At 40.2% G+C, this 22,848-nt stretch overlaps 1 protein-coding gene across 6 annotated transcripts in view; it reads left to right on the forward strand.

Annotated features, from left to right (window-relative positions):
• Positions 1 to 22,848, forward strand: part of LOC147747718 (complement factor H-related protein 3-like) — a 966,023-nt gene that overhangs the window by 693,319 nt on the left and 249,856 nt on the right. For 5 of the 6 annotated variants that reach the window (XM_086955193.1, XM_086955216.1, XM_086955225.1 and 2 more), the window contains one exon: positions 7,495 to 7,677. The exons of the other annotated variant lie outside the window; for it this stretch is intronic. In XM_086955193.1, coding sequence (XP_086811319.1) covers positions 7,495 to 7,677 — 183 coding nt within the window. The remainder of the gene's footprint in view (positions 1 to 7,494; positions 7,678 to 22,848) is intronic. 6 annotated transcript variants of the gene reach the window in all.

A 22,848-nucleotide genomic window follows, 5' to 3' on the forward strand; every position in this document is an offset into this window, starting at 1 on the left:
AGCTCAGACTGTGTTTTCTATTGAACCGTATTTGTTGTACAAACTAAGCCAGTTCGAAAAACTGTTGTTGACACGATTCAGACTTAACATGTTCCAACAAATGGTATCTTTTCCCTCTCAAAATGACTGGTCACCAAAAAAATGTTCCCATGCCCCTGTAATTCTGTTTCGATACAATCGACTATACACGTAACACTCTTTTGTAAATTTTACGTTACACCGCGAAGGCGTTAGATATTGCACATTTTAAGAAACTGGGGCCTGCGCCAATGTCGTTCAGCATATCTGGCACTTCAGTACCTCGAAAATGAAAGAATAGCAAAAGCATTGGCGTGTTTTTTTTAATTCTGTATTCGCCATCGCTTGAATTGACAAAAATGAGTCATTTTTTATTCATTAGAGGAATGATGAAACTATCGTAAAATTGTATGTTACGCCATGGTCATATTTTTTACGAATTGTGATTGAAATGTAAATTGTGTTTTTATTGTATAGCTAATAACTAATTTTAATTGATTTTTAATTGAGAAAGTACACAAAATGTATTTTATAAACTTTTATGGTATTTCTACAACTATGAAAAACCGAATGAAGTTGGTTTTGATTGATTTGATTTGACTACACCAGTAAAGAGGATTTTAAATTAAAAACATTTGAGTGTGGGAAATATTTTCCTATCTGCTCCCAATCTGAAGTTGCCACTTATTAAGTGTAGTAAGGTAACCCATGGTAGTCTAAGGGTGAAGTAACCTTATACCAGTGAAAAACTACTTTCGGATGTTTGCACTGCCAGGACAAACAAAACTTAAACCCACATGTCCTTCATTGTTAATATTGTGCAATCTACACTATGGACTGATATGGCATACCTTAGAGGTGACTTCTAAGTATTAAGAAAGGAAGATGTATGTCTGGTAAAAGGATTTATTTGGGAGGTCAAAACGCCATTTTTAAAACAGTACATACAGGCTTCATGAATTACCTGTAGGCATGTTTTATAGTGCTACATTACTGAGTAGCACAATGAGTACTGCAGCCCACATGTAGTACTTCATTTACAAGCCTTGGGTACATGTAGTACAATTTGCTAGTGTTTCACAAGAAAATTAAATGTGCCAATCAGGTAGATATCAATTTTACAATGTTTAAGGGGAGAGCACAAGCACTTTACCACTGGTTAGCAGGGAAAAAGTGCACGGAGTCACATTGGCAACAAAAACAGGTTCTGCAACATACGCCAAAACTATAGGGCTGACCCTAAAACTAGGGCAAGGTTCAACAGCACGGTTTACAGTACTTTAACCCAGAAACAATTTGTGTTTTGCAGTTGACTTCAGGCAGGGAGATTAGAATTGGCCAGACATCTTGTAGAGAGATTTCCATCTACATACATTTTATGTTTATGGAATGTCAGAAATAAGATTTACATCATAGTCTCTGGTCTATACCGCTACTTAGGGAAAATGATTATGTTTTGGCATCATCAGCAAGCTTGGAATTTTAGCTATTTTCGTCCCTTTTTGGTGAACCAATAACAAGATAGGGGCCAGCAGATCTTCAAACTTCCTACACAATTCTGTAAACAATCAGTCTTCAACGTTTTTAATGAGAATCTATTCACTAGTCATGCATACTTCTAGTGGAGTGATGATTGATAGAGCATAGAGGGTCAGATGTTGTGCAGACAGTTTAGGACCAGCTCAGAGAGTTAGTGATTTATTGAGAGCTGGCTTCTAATACATCTTTGTAACATAGATTAGTATAGAGCCGTAGGGGACAACCTGAATGGCCAGGAGATCTGTTAGCTCTGCTCCTGCCTCAGCTTTAATGACTTTAATGTTTTCAGGTGATTGGCTATCTTTTGACATAAGGGTTAAACATCTGCCCTGAAGGATTAACTGCATTTATATCCTTTGATAGTATGCATGCATTAATTACACCAGATTCACCATTACTATTTTTAATTGTGTGGAATATTAAGCAGGTAATTACTGTTATATGCAGATTCAATATGATCCTTCAGTGACAATCCAAGAGATTTCACAGGCTTCTTTTTTTGTGCAAGGTATTTTGAGCATCTATATAAATAAAAATTTAAATGTTCGTTTGTTCAAAATCTTAAATCTCTGAAAGTTCTTCACTGATTGCTTTTAAATTTTGACACAACGTTAGATTCAAATACGCGCAGATTCGAATACGCGCGTGTTTTTATAAACAAAACATTGGATTTGAATACGCGTGTGTTTTTATATACCTAACAAATCTAAGATCTCCAAAAGTTCTTCACTGATTGCTTTGAAAGTTTGACACAACGTTGGATTCGAATACGCACGTGTTTTTATGTACACAATGTTGGATTCTAATACTCGTGTGTTTTTATATACCTACTATTATATAGATGTCACACCTTTGACAGATAAAAGGCACCTGGTCACAGTTCTCTTTTTTTAATGTGATTAGTATTCAGATCATTAATTAAGCTGGTGTCACTTGTGGCCACGTAGACCAGTGGATAGGTGTGCAACCTTGGTGAAGCCCATGGGTGCAATCCCTCGACCTGCAGATGATTTTTTCTCATGCAAGACAAGAGCTGGTTATGTGATAATCATGGGTGCGAACCCATGATCTGCAGGTACTTTTTCTGGAAAAATGAAAATAATAATAGTCATTATGTATTCATTTATTAGTTCAAAGTAGACATAGAAATTCACATATGTGAATATTCCTTTTATAAAATAACAGTTATTGACAACAATCTTGACAGGACCTTTCAAAGATGATTCTAACGGATATGCCATTTCAATTTAAGAGATTGCAATTCCCAATTAGATTAGCTTTTGCAATCAGCATCATCAAAGCTCAGGGCCAATCTTTACAATTGTGCAGTTTAGATCTAGGCACCGATCGCTTCTTAAATGGACAATTATATGTTGCGTCTTCTAGAGTCGGCAAACCACACAATCTCTATATCTGGACATACAATAAAACAACAAAGAATATTGTATACCCACAAGCATTGTGAAATTAAACATATTAGAAACGTGTGCTTTCTCTTTTCTTTCTATTCCATTTTACCAGACTGAGCCACAGCAACGCGTGGCCGGGTGCAGCTAGTTTATTAATAAAACTGATTACGCATAAGCTCCTGATAGAGGATTTTTAACCACACCAAACTTTACAAATGTCTTTGCTGCAAAAAATTATTGTCAGTGTCAAGGTGTAGAACTTCTGGAATTTTTAGACAATTAATTATATCTAGCCCTGGTTAGCTGATCTGTGGTAACCAACGGCTGAAAGGGAATGTATCCAAAACGTATTTTTTGTATATGTATCTGAATGTATGTGTATCTTGCATATTTTGATATATGTATTTTGTAATAAAAATAGCTGTAACCTGTCAGTGGAAGCTGTATTTAGGCTAGACCTAAATGAGCAAGGACTCAGTGATCAAAGATTAAGTAAGCACCTTCGCAGTAGTATTTATTATATCGACTGAAAGCAGGAAAAGCAATAGTTTGACGAGGCCAGGAGGAGGTGGCATAGTCAAAAAAGTGATGAGGGATAGGTATTGTCTGGTGAATAGGGGGAAAATAACCTTTTTAGGTAAATAAACAAAATAAAAAATACTATACTACAAAGCATAACGACGTTTGTGTGAAGTAAGGGAGAGAGGAAAATGAAGTAGGTGATGTAAACACAATTAGAAATAATGGTGCTTTGCATAATGAAGGAGCATTTTCAAAGCCAAAAGGTCAGTCCATGGCAAGGTGGTACATTTATTATTATCATTATTTTCTAAATATATGACACAAAAATAAAAATAAGGAAAACAACTCCTCAATGTTGCTCTGCCTGGAGAATAACATAATTATGTGTATTTGTGTAGTTGTCTGACGTTGTGTTGCTTGGATGGACATCTTATAATTGTGGGAATATGTTCAGTGCCCCTATACTGCTGTTGCTTTCCTGGGATTTGCCTGCTATGGCTAGACTTTGCTCCATCCATGTATACCTTAGAAATGATCATCACGAATACTCCTTTCTCCGTTTCTGCCCTATTCCTCTTTTATCTCACGACTAATTTTTCTGTCCTTTCCTTCTTTCCTTTCTTTCACTCTCAAAATACGAACAGTAAGGAGAGCTATATAAACACCAATGTATAAACAACTACTATTCATTCTTGGCTAGCCCTCTGTACGACCAAACGTGATTTTATACTTTATAAAAATAATTATAAAATATATATATATATATTTGAGATACTGTGGAAATGTCCAATCTTGGTCCATTCACATCCATATCCCACACGATGTTTTATGTTATATAATTTGTTAAGCGCAAACAGCTGCCCCAGCAACGGAGCGTCCCGGCGCTGACCTAACCAATACCAGAGGGGAGAGGGGGAACCAAAGGAATTAAATGGCAGAGAAGAGGTGGGTCTTAAGTGCTTTCCGGAAAGCGATCAGATTGGTTTGGGCACGGATGTGTGGAGGCAGTGAGTTCCATAGCTTAGCTCCTAGGACTTTGAAGGAACGTCCACCCTGTCTACAGAGCTTAGTTCGAGGGATCATCACGAGGTGTTGTCCCAAAGAACGCAAGTTGCGCTGGGGCGTGTATGGTGTCAGAAGTGGGCGTAGGAGTTCAGGGCAGTCGGCTTTGAGAATCTTAAAAGCCGTGGTCAGGGCTTTAAAATGGATCCGAGATTCCACAGGCAGCCAGTGCAAATTGCGAATGGTGGTTCTGGCAGAGCACCTGCGTGGGAGACCAACCACAGCTCTGGCGGCCGAGTTCTGGATACGCTGCAGTCTTGTAAGTTCCGCTTTGTTTGCTCCTAAGAGCAAAACATTGGCGTAATCTAGCCGGGCAAGAATCATGGCTTGCATGATGAGTTGACGGGTTTTGGAGTTGAAGAATCCGAGTATGGGGTGGAGGCTCCTCATGAGACCCACACATGTGGCTGCCACTTTCTTTGTGTGGGACTGAAAGTTTAGGGCGGGGTCGAGCCAGACTCCTAGGTTTTTGACAGCTTCTTTTGGCACGGGAGTGGGGCCAAGCACAGAGGGCCACCAATGATTGTTCCAAAGTTTAGGGTTTTTTCCCAGGAGGAGGACCTCCGTTTTCCCTGCATTCAGCTGCAGGCAGTTGAGTGTCATCCACTGTGCGACTGCCGCGAGGCCATCTCTAAATTTAGTTGCCGAAGGTGAGGGACCTTCAGAGAGTGTGATGACCAGCTGGGTGTCGTCAGCGTACGACACCAGCGTAAGGTCCCACTCTTTTGCCACCACTGCGAGAGGCTGAACGTATAGGTTGAATAAGGATGGGCTAAGCGCCGACCCCTGGGGGACTCCTTGCCCGATGGAGTGGGGTTGAGAGATGTAGGGAGGTGCGGAGACTTGGAAGGATCTGTCCTTGAGGAAGGACTGGAACCAATCAAGGGCTAACTCGCCAATCCCAATGGCCTCAAGACGTTTCAGCAAGATGTTGTGTGAGACCGTGTCAAAGGCCGCGCTGAGGTCCAGCAGGATCAGCGCGGCACTCTGACCGGCGTCTAGGATTCCTCGAAGGTGCTCCGTGGTGGTTAGCAGGGCCGACTCAGTGCTGTGACCTGGTCTGAAGCCGTTTTGGGAGGGGTCCAGGACATGGTTTTGCTGCATGTGGAGGGATAATATTTTGTTGACGTGAGCCTCAGCTAATTTCGACGTCCAGGGGAGCAGGGAAATAGGTCGAAAATTTTCAGGTTTATTGGGATCCAATCCGGGTTTTTTTATGATGGGTGAGACCCAGGCAGATTTCCAGCAAGTGGGGACCACCGCTGAAGAAAAGGAAAGATTGAGTATTTTGGCAAGCGGGGGGAGAAAGAAGTCAAGTGATTCCAAGAATTTGGACGGACGCATGGGGTCTGCTGGGGAACCAGACTTGACCTGTCTACATAGTTTAGCGAGGTCGTCCAGGGATATATCAGGTATTCTTAGCAGTTTAGAAGTCTCTGCCGTTGAATGGGGGATGCTGTGGTGTGCAGCATCGTCCTGTGGAAAGGACGCATAGATCTTCCTTACTTTTTCTGTGAAAAAGGTGGCAAGGTCCTCGCATTGTTTCAGGGAGGTGATGCAGGAGCCTGGATTGGGGATATTCTGGAGGTTTTGAACTAGGTTGAAGATGGTTTTGGTAGGGTTGGAACTACTTTCGATTTCCTTTGCGTAAAAAGAGGCTCGAGTAGTGCGAATCGCCTTGTGGTAGATGCGAAGTTTAGATAGATAGAGGGTTTTGTTAGTATCTAAGTATTCTTTCCTCCATTCGCGTTCGGCTTTTTTGCACTCTTTCCGTAGCATTTTAAGTGCATCGTTGTACCATGGGTTAGAGGGGGAGCTGCGTGCTTTGGTCAATTTGGGCGGAATTAAGGCATCGAGCCCTGTGACTATCCAATCGCGGAAGGCGGCGTAGACTGTATTAATATCCCTATTCTCTTCGGGGAGGTGGAATTCACCTAGATGGTTGATGAGGTCTCCGGAGATGAGTTTATGCCATGGTCGTTTGTGGCAGGAGTTGGCCGTGCTTTTGGGGGGTGGTTTTTTCCCCATGATGGTAACATGATGATTACAGACACTACAAGAGATTCTCCATGATTTGGTGAGTTTCAGTACATTATGTGAGCTAATTTCGCCTGCCAGGATTTACAGGTAGATTCATCAAAGACCCGTTTTGTGAGTCTATAATAGCGATTCGTAAGGAATCGCTATTACAGACTCGCAAAACGGGATTCATGTAGGAATCGAAAAATAATATGCGATTCCTACACATTCCTTATTTGCGATTAGCAAATTGCTAATCGCAAATAAGGAATAACTCCCCATTCATTCCTATGGGCCTAAACGCCCATAGGAATGAATGGGGAGTATTCCTTATTTGCGATTAGCAATTAGCTAATCGCAAATAAGATAGCGATTTCAAGGGTGCCAGGGGTGTCCAAAGGACACCCTGTAGCACCCCTGAAATGCAAATTTACACAGGTGTTGCGCACACACATGTCCAAAGGACATGTGTGTGTGTAACATGCAACAGAGAAAAATGCACTAAAGTGTTTTTTTCTACTTTTTCGCTATTTACCACGAAGTCAGACTTCGTGGTAAATAGCGACTAAATATTGCGAATTCTCAATTTCAAATTGGTTCATGAATTGCATTTAAGGAATCTCTAATAGAGATTCCTTAAATCCAATTCCTCGCAAATATGCGATATCGCAAATAGCGATTTTTGCATTTGGGATGATGAATCCCAAATGCAAAACTCGCACTCGCAAAGGGCCAGATTCTCAGAATCTGGCCCTTTGCGAGCTCTATTGAGCTTCATGAATCGAGCTGATTGACTCTTATAACTTACATAGAGATTGATTTGGTTTTGCCAGAAAAATAATGTAGTATTGTTGTTTGCCTCAAATCTTTCTGTATAAATCCTGATGCATGCTAATGCGCTATGCTTTTCTTTATTTTCATTCAGCTCCTCCTATCTGCTCTGGACCACCATCGGTTCCTCATGGAAAAGTTGTTGGCGATGTGAAAAATGAATATAGTTTTAACTCATCTATTGAGTATATATGCGATGAGGGTTATGTTTTGAGAGGGGCGAGAATGCTGACTTGCTTTAATGGGGAATGGTCAAGAGATGTGCCACAATGCACACGTAAGTACAGAAATACCTCATAATGAATAACATAATGGGCAGGATTCACAAATGTTTTGCAGTGACTTACCCTTGTAATACTCCTGTCTTACTCCTAAATTCATGAAGTGAGCCAGGTTTAAGCCACGAGGAATCCTGACTAACTGTTAGTATTAGCACCACCAGAGTGAAATCCACTTACTCGTAGCTAAATCTTTGTGAACAGGCTAAACATTTCGAATCATTTTGTTTCATTAATTGGGCACCATGAAAGCCTACAGTTTTCTTGTGATGGCGAAACGGCAATACAACAGCATCTGTGAAAAATCTCTGGAATTCAAAAGTAAATTTATATCAGTTTTAGCCACATGGAACTTTACTTTGCATGCGATGTTGTCAAACAATTCCGTGACATCTTAATAAATTCCCATTGTTGTCTTTCTCTAGCACCCAGTGAGACTTGAATTCCTCCCACTGACTTGATGTAAGCACACTAATAACCAACTGCAGGCAATAATCCTGTAGAATGGCAACTGTAATCTCTTTCAGCATCGTTGGCCTTGGCATGGATTGCTCCAGGACATAGCTGACATGTTCTCCTGTTTCGCGGGCTATACACTCTTCTTGTGGAGTCATGGCCCTTGGATGCTAGGGAAAGTAATCAGCAGGATTTTGGAAAGCCAGCTTGTACTCTACCTTAAAGGAGCATTCCTGGAGCTGGAGTACCTGTTTCTTAATCAGAGGTTTGGACACCCAAACCTGAAACAGTAACATTAAGGGTTTATGTTCTGTATGAACTGCAAACAGATTGCCGTAGACATAGATGTGAAAGTGACTGCACCCCCCAGTGGATCATAATGGCTTCATGCTTGATTTGCAAATGGTGTTGCTCGGTTGAGGTCAGAGCTCTACTAGTGTATGCCACTGGGACCCACTCTCTACACACCTGTTCTTGGGCAGGGACAGCTCCCAGGCCAGTGGGGCTGGCATCAACAGACACTCGGTGGCCTTTTTTGGCTCAAAATACCTACTTTTGTGTCTTCTTATAGGGCATCTTTTCTGAAGCCCCTTCCAGCTGTGGCCCCCAATTACAGTTGGTGTTGTTTTTTGTGAGGTAACACAGAGGCAGGGTCAGTATTTCTGAGGTTGTTGATGAACTGCCCAAAGTACCTCACCATACCAAGAAAACTTTGAACCTCAGACACACATGAAGGAGCAGACACCACCCTGCACTGTATCTGCATCAGGGTAACTCTTTCGGCTGAGAAGAGGTACCCCAAAGAACTGAAGCAGTTGCTAAGGAACTCACATTTTTCTCAGTGCATTATCCACCCGCTGTCTTCTAGCCTCTGCAGCACATTCCTCAACCTTTATTTGTGCTCATCTTTGGAGCTGGTGTACACAAGTACATCATCACTTATGGTGATGACCCCTGGGAGCCTTGTGAGTACATCCTTATTTGTGTTCTAAAAAACTTCAGAAAAAGCGGCTATGTAGCATGAGGCACGGTGGAGCAGCTATTTGTGCTAGCCAGATTGAAGGTCTGCTTTAAAAACCCATACAATTCCAATTATCTCCCTTGTGATGATATTGACTCTGGACATGAGGTGCTGCTCTCTCTTTATGGCCACGTTTGGTAGCCTCATGTCTTCACATACGCAGACCTCATGGCATGGGACCCTCCACCCTTTCGATTATGTCTGCAGCTTCCAGTTTTCTCAGTTTGGCTTCTACTTTTCGATTGGATGCTTACTCTTTGGTGGTACAGCGCACCTGGTTTGACTGTGCATTCGATCGATAGGGACACCATTGTGTCTGTGAGGCACTCAATCCCAACTTATATAGTCTTGAACTCCACTTGTCTACTTGCCTGGTGTGTACTTGAAGGGCAACAAGAGCCAGGTGAAGTTTTTCTGCAATACAGCAGCTCAGGAGCGCCCCTTTTTGTTTTTGGGTGACATATATTTTGGTTGAGATCAATTTCTGTGAACCAGTCCTTTGTTTCCTTTGCAGAATAACAGTGCCACAAAACTGGTCCTATCATCCATTTACAAATAGAGCACAAAGTATGTTTTTGACCATATTGACATGACATTTCATGCTTTCTTTTAGCACAACAGACATATACTGTTCCTTTTCCTTCTTCTCCTGCCTTGCTGTTGATTACTTTCAATGTATTTCCCAATGTGGAATAACTAGGAGATTCTTGACTAAGGCAGATATAGGCTAATCTCTGACAAGCTAAATAACTAGTGGAGGTATATAGGGAGTGCACCTGGAACGTTTGATGTTGCAAGTTATAACACAAGCACTATCTGTCCTCTTTTCTCTTTTAGTTCTGTTTCGGTTCCAGGTCCTGAGGAGAACCCCCCTGAATGAATGAAGGTGTTCGAAACATGTAGACCTTTTTCCCTGCCCAAAGAATTGTTTATTCAAGCTGTTCTTGCGTTTAACCTTTTTTGTGCATACACATTTTGGTACACTAAAACCAACCTATTGATTGAATCGGTTGGGTTAAACTAAAGATTACACTGCTTGGTATTTACCCATATGTGAGTTGGGAGTTGAATTAAAAGTATAACGCAGTTTTTGAAAAACATGCCTTCCAACTACATTGGGAATGTTTTTTATGTGTATTTGTTGAATTATCATTTTTTTCTGTGTCATTAAAATTATTCTTTTTTATATGCGGAACAACAACTTTTAAACTAGTTCTGTATCCGACTAGATTTATGTCTGAATCATATATGTATACCGTCCATGAAAATTTGAATATGGCATTATAATTGATTGTGGTCTATGAAATAATTTAATAGATTTGCACGATTCACACAAATGTATTTGTAGAGTTCACGTTGTTCAGGGTGACAGCACGCAGATATTATAAAGTAAGTTGCTTTATTCTTTAGAGCAACTAGTTAACACTACATCTATTAAGCCTGGGTCAATCCGTCCGTCTTAGAATCTAGAACACGGCCTGTATTCTAGATTCCAAGTGAACAGGAAGACACCACACATTCCCCTTCATAAACAGAGAAATAGCACCTCAATATATTAGCAAAATATGACAACTACAATAAGGAACAGATATAATAAAACAATACATAGATACAAACATATATCTTGTATAGAAAATGCATGAAAACTGGATTAATCCAAATGATAATCTTTACACCAGATCGGACGTTGACGTTGCCTTTGTACTGGATACTTAACTGGAATGTCAGACTGTTGAGGAACAAATTTGTGCCAATTTGTTCCATTGTGAGAAATTTTAGGAGATATGGCAATTGACGAATCAGCAGTATTATCATCATGCGACAACCACATCAGGAATTTTCACAACTTTGGACAGACTCCAAACATTCCCATCAGAAAGTTCAACCATTTAACGACCAACTCTGACCACCTTCGAAGGCGAAGAAAACCGGGATTCACCAGACATCACAATTCTACCTTTCTTAACATGAACCCAATCATTAATCTTCACAGGAGCAACCACATCCCTACGTTCCTGATCTTGAGTAGATCGACCATTATATAATAGATCTCACATCCATGCTTGACTCATGTTACATACATACTTTCTTCCCCTCATTTTTTCAAAAGGTGATGAATCTCCAATAGATCTAGGAGTATTTCTATGACTCCAAAGAACCTCTTTGATGGCTCGGTTGCAATTTTTACCATTAGAAACAGCTAATTGTAAGCCTTCTTTGAACACTTTGATACACCCTTTCAACAATACCATTACTCTGAGGGTAGTAAATAGATGAGCGTTCATGAACTATACCATGATTGTCCAGAAAAGGTTTCATTTTGGTGGATGTCAATTGTACCCCATTGTTGGTATGAAGTGATTCGGGAAAACCTTCTCTTTCAAAAATATCATTCAAAAATTGGATTACAATATTTGATGTAACGTGAGGAACAGATTTAATCTCAGGCCATTGAGATACCTGATCAATAAGAATTATGGCAAAGACAGGATTATGGCCCAAAGAAATCGGACCAGCTATGTCAAGAGATACATATTGCCATACACGTGACAATCTGGAAACAGGCAGGTGTTCATAAGAAATAGTTTTTGGGGATTTATCACTAATGGAACACTCTAAACAATCTCTGACTTTATGTTCTACACATTTATCCATTGCTGGGCACCAAAATTCGCTTCTAATTCTCCTTTTCATACTAGTCATACCAGGATGCCCTTCATGCGCCATATCAAGAATGGTGTGCTGAAATTCAATCGGTACCACCAGTTGTAAACCTCTCATTAAAACATCACTATGTACTGTTAATTCATGGGCAACATGAAAGAAAGGAAGAATATTTTCTGAAATATCAACCTTTCTAGGCCATGCCGAATGACTGTAGCCAATAACCTCTTTCATGACGAGATCATTGTCGAATGCAACTCTCCACTGACTCTCTTGTATGCATACCTTAGACACCTCGCAAATAGAAACAACTTTTTCCAAATCATCATCTTCCTCAACAACATTGTCATCAGCAACAGGCAGTCTCGACAAGAAATCAGCAAGAATGTGTTTTACTCCTGGAATGTATTCAACTCTGAAACGAAAATCTTGCAATTTGTATTGCCATCTCGCCACTCTAGAAATGGCTCTACTACAACCTTTTGTTGTAAACAAATCAACAAGAGGACGGTGATCAGTCCTTACCTTGAAAACAGTGCCATAAACATATTTACGTAAATATTCAATACCCCACCAACCAGCTAGTTTCATTTTCTACAGTGGAGTATTTACATTCAGCACCTGTTAATGGTCTTGATGCAAAGGCAATTGTCACTAAATGACCATTTTGATTCTGCATGAGTACAGCACCAATTCCATTGTTGCTAGCATCAGAAACAATTACAGAGTCATGAGCTGTGTTAAATGTGCCTAAAGCAGGTGCAGAGGAAATACATAATTTCAAATATTTAAATTCATTGGTACAATTGTCATCCCACACAAATGATTGGTTCTATTACCTTAGGGATCTCATGTATACAGTTTTGTCAGAAAAAAACAGGTATGAACTGTGGGTAATATTTCGCAAGATCGAGGAAAGACCTAAGTTGGTCTTTATTGTGAGATTCTGGAGTTTGTTCGATAGCTCTGACAAGATTTTGTTTAGGAGAAATACCATTTTTGTTTATAGAGTGACCTAAATAATCAACAGAAGACATTCCAAACTTACATTTTTCTTTTGTCAATGTCAAACCATTATCTCGTAAAATACACAAAACTTGGTGAAGTATATTGGTATGTTCTTGTGAATGAGATGCAAAGACAAGAATGTCGTCTTGAAAATATAATACATTGTCTATGTCCTTAAATAAGTTATGCATTAATCTCTGGAATACAGATGATATAGATGTTAGCCCAAAGGGCATTCGTTTGTACCTGAAAGCTCCTTCTGATATAATAAACGAGGTAAGATGTTTGCTATCCTCATGGAGAGCTATCTGGTGATAGGCATTCGATATATCAAGTGTAGAAAACACTGAGGCACCTTTAAGTTTAGCAAACATTTCATTTATATTGGGCAGAGGATGTCTGTCTACCCAGACATTGTTGTTTAGATCTCTCAAATCCACACACAATCTCACTCGACCGTTAGGCTTATGTGCGACAACAACAGGTGACAACCACTCTGAAGATTCTATTTCTTCAATGATGTCAAGACGACACAATCTTTCTAGTTCATTCTTGACAGCATCTCTTAAGTATAATGGAACATTTCTGACCTTATGAACTTTGTGTTACAATTAGCCTTGTTGGTATAATCCGTCCACCCCCACTCCCTGCCCCTGTTGGACTCTCCCATGATGAAGCTCCCTGTGGAATGTTGGTGTGTTCTCTAGTGAGGAGAGTGGATGGTCATTAAACAGTTATCTTCCAATCTTCTGTGTCCTGTCATTCTTCAGGATTTCCAACCCTGGCGACGGAACTGCGCAGGGGGCAGTATTGGCCATCTCCCCTTTGAATACTCTCTCCACACGTGAAGAAGGATATGTGAATAAAGTAAAATATCTCCGCACCTGGACTATCTTTGTCTTGCCAGGAGGTGCGAGAGGAGTCTTATCGAGCGAGGCAATTCGTGTTGATGCTTTTGAACCGGGTAAGGTTTGGAGTGCGGCCCGTGATCAAGATCTATTGTAAAGGATGTTAGAAATGGTATGTTGACGAAAGCCTGAAGGAAGTCAAAAATGTGTGAGCGGAGGAAGCCTGACCCTGTTGGTGGTGACGCGTGCAAAAGTGCTCTGAGGAAGAATCAACTTTACAGTGCACCCGCTTACCCCACACGTAGCTGCTGTTGTTGTGGGAGAATCGTTGGTGTGTGATATATCGGAAGAGTGCAGAGTGACGACGTCCGTTGATATGGACCTGCAGCTGGTTGTCGGCGAACGTTTTCCTGGTGCTACGTCAAGGTTTTCTGTCAGGTGCTGACGCACTAGTGTCTCGGGTTGGCGCCTGCGCTTCAATCCTATTGTCAGCTGGTAGGAAGCTGACTGCCGGGTTGTCGAGTGTTTCCTGACTAGCAAATCGTGCATGGGCATCAGGAGCTCAGGGCCGCCCATTTCCGTCATAAGCCTCAGAGAATCAGCTGTATCCGGTGTTTTGATCCGGCCCGCGCACCAGGAGCTATGGAGCGGCTTTTCCAGTCAGGACGAGGTTTTCGTTTGCGAACATTCTCAAAGGACTTAGAGAGCGGAGTCCGAGGAGAAGAAATACAAGTAAGAGACTTGTGGAACGGCAAGCCATTGACAGACAGTGGGAGCTACGTGGTTTAGAGTGGAACTCCCACCCCCATCCATAGTAACTTTGTTATGCAGCGTTTCTTATTTTCTGCATTTTATTGTGTAGTTGGGTACTGCTGGAAAATGTTCCTGTACTAGAACAGCTACTACCTTATAAAGCTGTGTAGTTTGTACTTGTAAGTGTCATTCTAGTCCCTCCTGTCAAATTAGTTCTGGGTCATCTCCTCCCTCTTCAAAATGGCAGCAGCAAGCATGAATCAACCCCCGCCTTTTCTGAATGACATAGGAGAACCCGAGATTAGCTGGAAGGAATGGGTGAAACCTTTTGAGTCGTATCTTATAGCCATAGGTGGACAGAGGTTCAATTCAGTAAGAAAACAATATATTCTGCTCCATAATTTGGGTGTACAAGGGCGAAAAGTGTTTGAATCACTACCTGTGCCAGAGCAGGAAGGTAATGCTGTTGGAGAGGTTGATGTGTATGTGCAGACCATGGAGAAATTAGAAAAACATTTTGGGGATAGAATCAATATGGTTCTAGAGCGCCACAAATTTTTTAAAAGGTGTCAAGGCAAACAGGAGTCAGTACAGAATTATATTGCAGTTTTGTGGGGACTGACACAGTTATGTGAGTTTGGTGATCTCACAGACTCCTTAATAAGAGACCAACTGGTGAGGTGCACAAATAATCCACGCATTCAGGAGAAACTATTGGCAAAAAATCCAGGGCTAAGGGAAGCTATTGAAATAGCCAAGTCAGTGGAACACACAGCAAAGTGCGTAAAAGAAATGAAGCCAGATGGGGAGGTAGTGGCCACTGTTGATAATGTAGAAGACAGGAATGATGTGTATAAGATGAGGTTTAAAGAAAATGCTAACACCAAGATAGATTACAGAGATAAGGGTCCTAAGTGTTACCGGTGTGGTAGCAACAACCATTTTGCCACTTACTTTCAATGCCCAGCCAGGTATGTCACTTGTAAGAAATGCAATAGAAGGGGGCATTTTGCCAGGGTGTGTCGGGATGGAGATTTACACACTGGAGATCAGGAAAGGAATACAGAAAAGGCCGCAAGTAAGGAAGTGAAATGCATTGAACAAAAAATGGAAACATTTATTTTACAAGTAAAAGATGTCAGCGACACTGTGAATTCTATTTATCCAAAATGTGATGTATTAATTAATGATGAACGAGTTGAAATGTTTGCAGATTCCTGTTCTCCGTTCACGTTAATAAATAAGAATGATTATGTTTCCACGGGCAAGAATAAGATTTGTGAGCTGAAAACACCAAATATTTCCCCCTCAGGATACAACAAGGGTAATATTCCCCTTTTGGGCATGAAGGATGTGCAGCTACAATTCAAGGATAGAAAAACCTATGGGACAGTATATGTAGTGAAGTCGGGTTCTAATCTTTTAGGATGGGTACACCAAAAGGAGTTGGGAATCATACTGGACCCAAATAGTGCTGAACAAGTTTTGCTCACAGAGAAGTTTCCGGGGGGGGAGAAGATTTGTGATGAATTCAAACAGCTTTTCAAAGAGGAACTGGGATGTTTGCACAATTTTCAACATAGGATTAAATTAAAGCATAATGCTAAACCTGTGGTGCACAGCCTGCGCACAGTGCCTCTTAAACTGAAAGAGCCTCTAGAAAATGAGCTGCGCAAGTTATGTGATTTGGATATAATTCAACCCATAGACTGTTCTGAGTGGTTGGCTCCGATAGTCCTCGCGGCCAAATCCAATGGTGAAGGCATCCGCCTCTGTGTGGACTTGCGCAGCCTAAATGACTGTATGTGGGTAGAAAGAAATCCCTTGCCAGTAATAAATGAAATGCTAAGCACCATGGGCCCCGCGAGGTATTTCAGTGTAATAGATCTAGCCATGGCGTATCACCAGATCGAACTACATCCAGATTCGAGGCCACTCACGGCGTTCATCACGCCTTTCGGAGCATTCATGTTCAAAAGGATGCCCTTTGGCCTTGCATCTGCTTCTGCAATTTTTGAAAGAGCTATGCAGAAGATCCTGGAAGGTGTGGAACGCACTATGTGCTTCCAAGATGGTATATTGGTCTATGGAAGAACACAATGGTGTATTGAGGCAAGTCTTTCAAAGACTCACAGATGCGGGCCTAACAGTGAAGAAGGAAAAGTGCAGAATAAAGGAAAACAAGTTGAATACCTGGGCCATTCGATCTCGGAAGAAGGATTTAGACCAAAGAGCAGCTTGATCCGAGCAGTAAAAGAAGCTCCCAACACTAGAAACAAGGATGAGCTCAAGTCTTTTTTGGGACTTATGGAATACATATCAAAGTATGTGGACAGTTTTGCTGCTAAGTGCAAACCATTGAGAGAGATGTTAAAGAAAAACAAGGAGTTTGAGTGGAACGAAGAGCAGGAGGCCATTGCGAATGCCTTGAAGGAAGATTTAATCAACTCCCCTGCCCTTGGAACATTTGATTCGACTTAGAAAACCATTCTTGCAACTGATGCCTCAAACTATGGGTTGGGTGCTACTCTAGTCCAGAAAAATGGTAATGAAGAAAAGATTATTGCCTACGCGTCCAGGAGCCTCTCTCCACCAGAAAATAACTATTCGGTAATCGAACGAGAATCCTTGGCGTGTTTTTGGGCGGTTAGGCATTTTAATTTTTTTCTATGGGGATTGAGGTTCACAATACGGACGGATCACAAGCCCCTCACGTTTATATTCTCTGTGAAAGGCCTGGAGAATTGCACCCCGCGCATCAGCTGATGGATTCTAGGGCTGGAACACTTCAATTTCAAGATTGAACATGTGCCGGGCAAGGAAAATACAATTGCAGATTTCCTTTCAAGATCACCCTTACCAGAGGAAGGAGTACCTGAGGAAGCTCTGGACAGTCCTACAATGATGATGGATTTTCCTGCCATCACGGAAAAGGAGTGGGAAGACGGAATGAAGGAGGACAAAGAGCTTAGTGTCTTAAAAGAGCATGTCAAGAAGGGATGGCCAAACAAGAAGAAAGATGTTGAAGCGGAAGTGGAAGAATTTTAGGAGGTCAGAAATGAATTAAGTGTCATTGGAGGAAAATTTTATCGCAATAAAAGAGTGATACCTCCCAACGAATTACGGAAGAGAGTCATTGACTTGGCGCATGAAGGCCACCTTGGGCGCAGTGCCACCAAGGCAAGAGTAAGAACAAATTTCTGGTTCCCTAAAATGGATGCCATGACGGAAGAGGTTGTAAAAGAGTGTGGAGCTTGTGCTAAAAGTGATGAATCGAAAATGATACACAAATCTCCGTTGTCTCCAGTAAGTGTTCCGAACATGCCGTGGAGCAAGTTGGCAATGGACATCATTAGACCAATGCAGAATCAGGTTGTGCAGAAAAGATTCATGTTGGTTCTGATCGATTATACTTCACACTGGATCAAGCAAAAGTTTGTGCACAGCATCACTACCAAATCAGTGATTCAATTCCTGAAAGAGGTGTTCTGTGAGGAAGGTATACCTTCCACATTAATCACTGACAATTGGGGTACAATTCACCTCTGAGGAAATGCAGGATTTTCTGAAAATTTCAGGCATAAGGCATGAAACCACAGCCCTCTATTGCCCAAAAGCAAATGGCCTGGTGGAGAGAGCAAATAGGGTCATTAAGGAAAATATCCAGCTAGCTGCCATCATTGGACATGACGTAGAAAACTCTTTGAAGGAATGTCTGTGGGCTTATCACACATCACCCAATAGAGTAACTGGGGTCTCTCCTTTCGTGTCTTTACGTGGGAGGGAACCATGTACCAAGTTTAATCCCAGTTGGTTAAATGGGGGTGATGTCAGGGAAGTAGATTGGGAGGAGGCAGGAGAGAAGGTCAGACAACATCAAACCAAGTACAAACAATGGTATGATCTAAAACATGGAGTGAAGGTCCAAAAGTGGGAGGTGGGAGACATGGCGCAAGCCAGAAGAAACACCAAGTCGGGAACTACCCTCAGCAAGTTTCACTCTCCTAGTAAGATTGTTAAAGTGTTGAAAAATGTGGTACAGTTTGAAAATGGTCAATGGTGGAGTTTTGACAACATTGTAAATGTGCAAATATAACCTGTTTTGCTAGGTACCCCTGTGTTCCCCTGCTGGCGTGTCCAGCCTACCAGTAGCCACTCTGCATCCTTTCTTAATGTTTGTTAGTCCTCATTATAAGAAAGGGAGATGTGTTAAAATTAGCCTTGTTGGTATAATCCGTCCACCCCCACTCCCTGCCCCTGTTGGACTCTCCCATGCTGAAGCTCCCTGTGGAATGTTGGTGTGTTCTCTAGTGAGGAGAGTGGATGGTCATTAAACAGTTATCTTCCAATCTTCTGTGTCCTGTCATTCTTCAGAATTTCCAACACTTTGGGTATAGCGTTATGTTTCAAAATTATTTTGTGAACAACATTTTTAAGAAGACCTAATATCGAAGATGAAAATACACTAGAAAAGCGTTTTTCCCACTAATAAGCCAGATCTGTATCAATGTGTAATAATAAATCCGAATAACCAAGAACTTGATCAGGATGGTTAGGATCAAGTGTGATCATAAGATCTCTCTGCTGAGGTCAACCTAAGAGACATGAACCCTCTCTTGCAACATATACTTTTGAAGAAATAGTCTTTCCCTTAAAAGTTATGGTAGATGTGAAAAATCCCAATACATTATGGTTTTTCTGCCATACCTACTAACTTGATGTCAGGAGGAGATAAACTTATATTTGGAAATCCTTTCAACCATTCATCTCCAATTAAGGTATGCCTAGCCCCAGAGTCTGCCATAACTCTTACGTTTTTATCTCCAATTACAAAAGTGCAATAAGGAGCATCTTTTGTACTGTTCATTTCATATACGGCTGTTCGTTCAGATGGTACACAGACAAAATATCGATTTTTAAATATCGATATACAAAAATATCGAAGTTTAAATATCGATGGGACAAAATATCGAAGGTAAGTAATATCGACAGTCTTAATATCGATATTAGTATGATATCAGTAATATCGAAGTTTTAAATATCGATGTCAATAATATCGAAATAAATAACTTCGATGTTACTAATATCAATTTTTAAATAAATTTAGTGTATATTATATTGTATTTATTATGTTTTATTATTTATTTTTAATGTAATTTAATTAAATATTATCTTTTACTACTGTAGCGGGTTGTGGGTTTATAGGGGAATGAGGTGGGAAGTAATTTAATTATGTTAAATTAATTATTAATTAGTAGGAATTATTAATTAATTAATTGAGAAATAATTTTTAATTCTTTTTAATTAATTGATTAATTGATAAATATGTTCTGTAGCGGGTTTTGGGTTTATAGGGGAATAGGGTGGGAAGTAATTTAATAATAATTAATTAATTGATATATGTTTGTACATTTTTTAATTAATAATTAATTGGAAATTAATTTATATTAATTAGTTAATTAATTAATATAATTTTGTACATATTTATAATTATTAATTAGTTGGTAATTAATTAATATTAATTATTTATTTACATTAATTATAGTAATTTTTTATATATAATTTTTTGTTATTCTTAATTAATTAATTGGGGAAAATAATATTAATTATAAAATTAGATTAATTACAGCTAATGTGCTAATATATTTACTTTATTGTTATTGTTAATTAATAATTAATTGGTAATTAAATAATATTAATTAATTTTGGGTAAAGGAGTATTTTTAGGGTTCAGGGTCAGTTTTCAGTTTTTGGGTAAAGGGGTATTTTTTGGGTTCTGGGTCAGTTTTCAGTTTTTGGGTAAAGGGGTATTTTTAGCGTTCAGGGTCAGTTTTCAGTTCATGGGTAAAGGGGTATTTTTAGGGTTCAGGGTCAGTTTTCAGTTCATGGGTAAAGGGGTATTTTTAGGGTTCAGGGTCAGTTTTCAGTTTTTGGGTAAAGGGGTATTTTTAGGGTTCAGGGTCAGTTTTCAGTTTTTGGGTAAAGGGGTATTTTTAGGGATAAGGGTCAGTTTTCAGTTTTTTGGGTAAAGGGGTATTTTTAGGTTTCAGGGTCAGTTTTGGGTTTTTGGGGTACAGGGATATTTTTAGGGTTCAGGGTCAGTTTTGGGTTTTTGGGGTACAGGCGTACAGGGTAAAAACAAAAAAATATTACATTAAATCAAATAAATAACATTAAAAAAAATAAAATTAAATTAAATTATTAAGTGTTTTATTTATTTTAAATGTATATGTATTTGTTTTAATTTTGTTTTAATATTTTTATTTAATATTTGTAAAATTATATGTATTTTAAAATTATTTTTACATTATTATTAATACATTTAAAAAAACGATATTTTTGATTCCGATATTTTTGTACTACGATATTATTTTTTCGATATTTTTGTACTTACCTTAATGAAGATAGGATTCCGATATTTTTGCTGTCGATATTTTTGCTCCGATATTTTTGCATTTCGATATTTTGTCTGTCGATATTATGTCAGACATTCGTTCAGATACCTGGCTGCCAAGTATTGGAACGAGCTCCCACTGGAGCTCCTCATGGAACCCTCTGAATTCAGGTTTCGGGGAAAACTTAAAACGTTTCTTTTCCCACGTACTTAATCCCTATCCCTTCCCTTGCCCATGTTTGGCGTACCCGTGTTCCTTCCTTTGAGCTTCTTTGCAGTATTCAGCTAGGGGACACACTGTTTTTTGAGTAACCAGGCGCTTTACAAATGGTTTTATTATTATTATTATTAAGAGACATTCATCATCTTCGATATCACAATCAACTTCTTTAACTTGTTCAGGATGTTGTTTTTTTCAAATCAACACTACTGTTCTTGGATTTACTCTTGTTCCTACAAATCCTAATGTAATGCCCCTTCATTTTATAATATCTACATATTTGATCATTGACAGGACATTTTTTACCATTTGCTAAATGACCAGGGATACCACACTTAAAACAAACATATGCTTTCCTGTCTTGATTGGAATAAGATTTAATCTTGAATTTGTTAGAAATTCCCTCATTTACATTAGTCTTTTTAACCAACTGAACTTCTGCAACTTTTTTCTCTGCAAGTTCTTTTAAATCAAGTTTCATGTCCTCAAAATGATGAGCTATATCAATGGCTTTATTTAATGTAGGGTCTTCAGCAGCTGGTAGTGTTTCCTGTAGTTTGACATCAGCAACCTTATGTACCAGTTGGTCACGCACCATCCGGTCATAAAACGTAGAATAATTACATGTGGATGCCAAAATTCTTAAGTCGTTGACAAAAGCATAAATGGATTCATTTACCAATTGACCTCTGCTGAAAAATTTATGATGTGCTACAACTTTTTTTTAATATATATAAAGCTTGTCAAGTTGTTTAATAGCTTCATCAAAAACATCTATGTCGTAATTCGAAGATGATGCGTGGTGTACAGGGCTAGGAGGTAAGTGACTTAAGATGCGCCTGCCTTCAGCACCAAGACAATGCTTTAATATTGAGTTGAGTTGAGTTGAGTTGGGATTTATAAAGCGCGTAGCTACCCTCGGGCATCCCAGCACTGACAAGACCTCACATCCAGAGAAGAGGAGGGAGAGTCAAGATAGAAGGTTAAGGGAAGAGCCAGGTTTTTAATTGTTTCCGAAAGGTGAGTAGGTTATGTTCTCTTCTCTCCTCATGGCCAGTGGGAGGGTGTTCCAGAGTTTTGGGGCGTTGTAGGAGAACAAGCGGCCGCCGGATCTGGACTTTCTTATTCTTGGGATGCTGGCAAGGGCGAGAGAGTCAGATCTTAGTTGTCTTTTGGACTGATGGGGTTTCATCAGAGGTCTGAGAATTGGGGGGCCTTTGTCGTGCATTATCTTGTGGGAGATGCACAGGGTCTTGAAGGTAATTCGCTCTTTCACTGGGAGCCAGTGAAGGCTTTTGAGAGCTGGTTTCGCCGAGCATCTTGCTTTAGTTCCCGTTAGGATTCTGGCCGCTGCGTTCTGAGCCACCTGTAGTCTATGAACAACTGATGCCGTGGCCCCCAGGTACAAGACGTTGCCATAGTCCAGTCTGGAATACACCAGCACCTGCATCAGTCGCTTCCTAGACTAGAAGGGGATCAGGTGGAGAATCTTTCGGGACATGCGGATGAGGCCAAAACAGGTGCCTGAGGTTTTTCTGGCCTGGGTTTTAAAATTAAGGTCCTGGTCCAACCAAATGCCAAGACTTTTGACCTCGGTTTTGGGGGTTGGGGGAGTTCCCATGCAAGGTGGCCAGGAGAGGTTTGTAGGAAGCTTGTTAGGGTTACCCAGGAGAAGAATCTCCGATTTGTCTCCATTTAGTTTTGTCGAGATTCACACATCCATTGGAAGACCCTATCTAGGCACATGGCCAGGTTGTCTAGGCTATTACTCGACTGGTTGATGGAGACCACCAGCTGGGTGTCGTT

Source organism: Lissotriton vulgaris, chromosome 1_1 (assembly GCF_964263255.1).
Source record: "Lissotriton vulgaris chromosome 1_1, aLisVul1.2, whole genome shotgun sequence".
Taxonomy (NCBI): Eukaryota; Metazoa; Chordata; class Amphibia; order Caudata; family Salamandridae; genus Lissotriton; species Lissotriton vulgaris.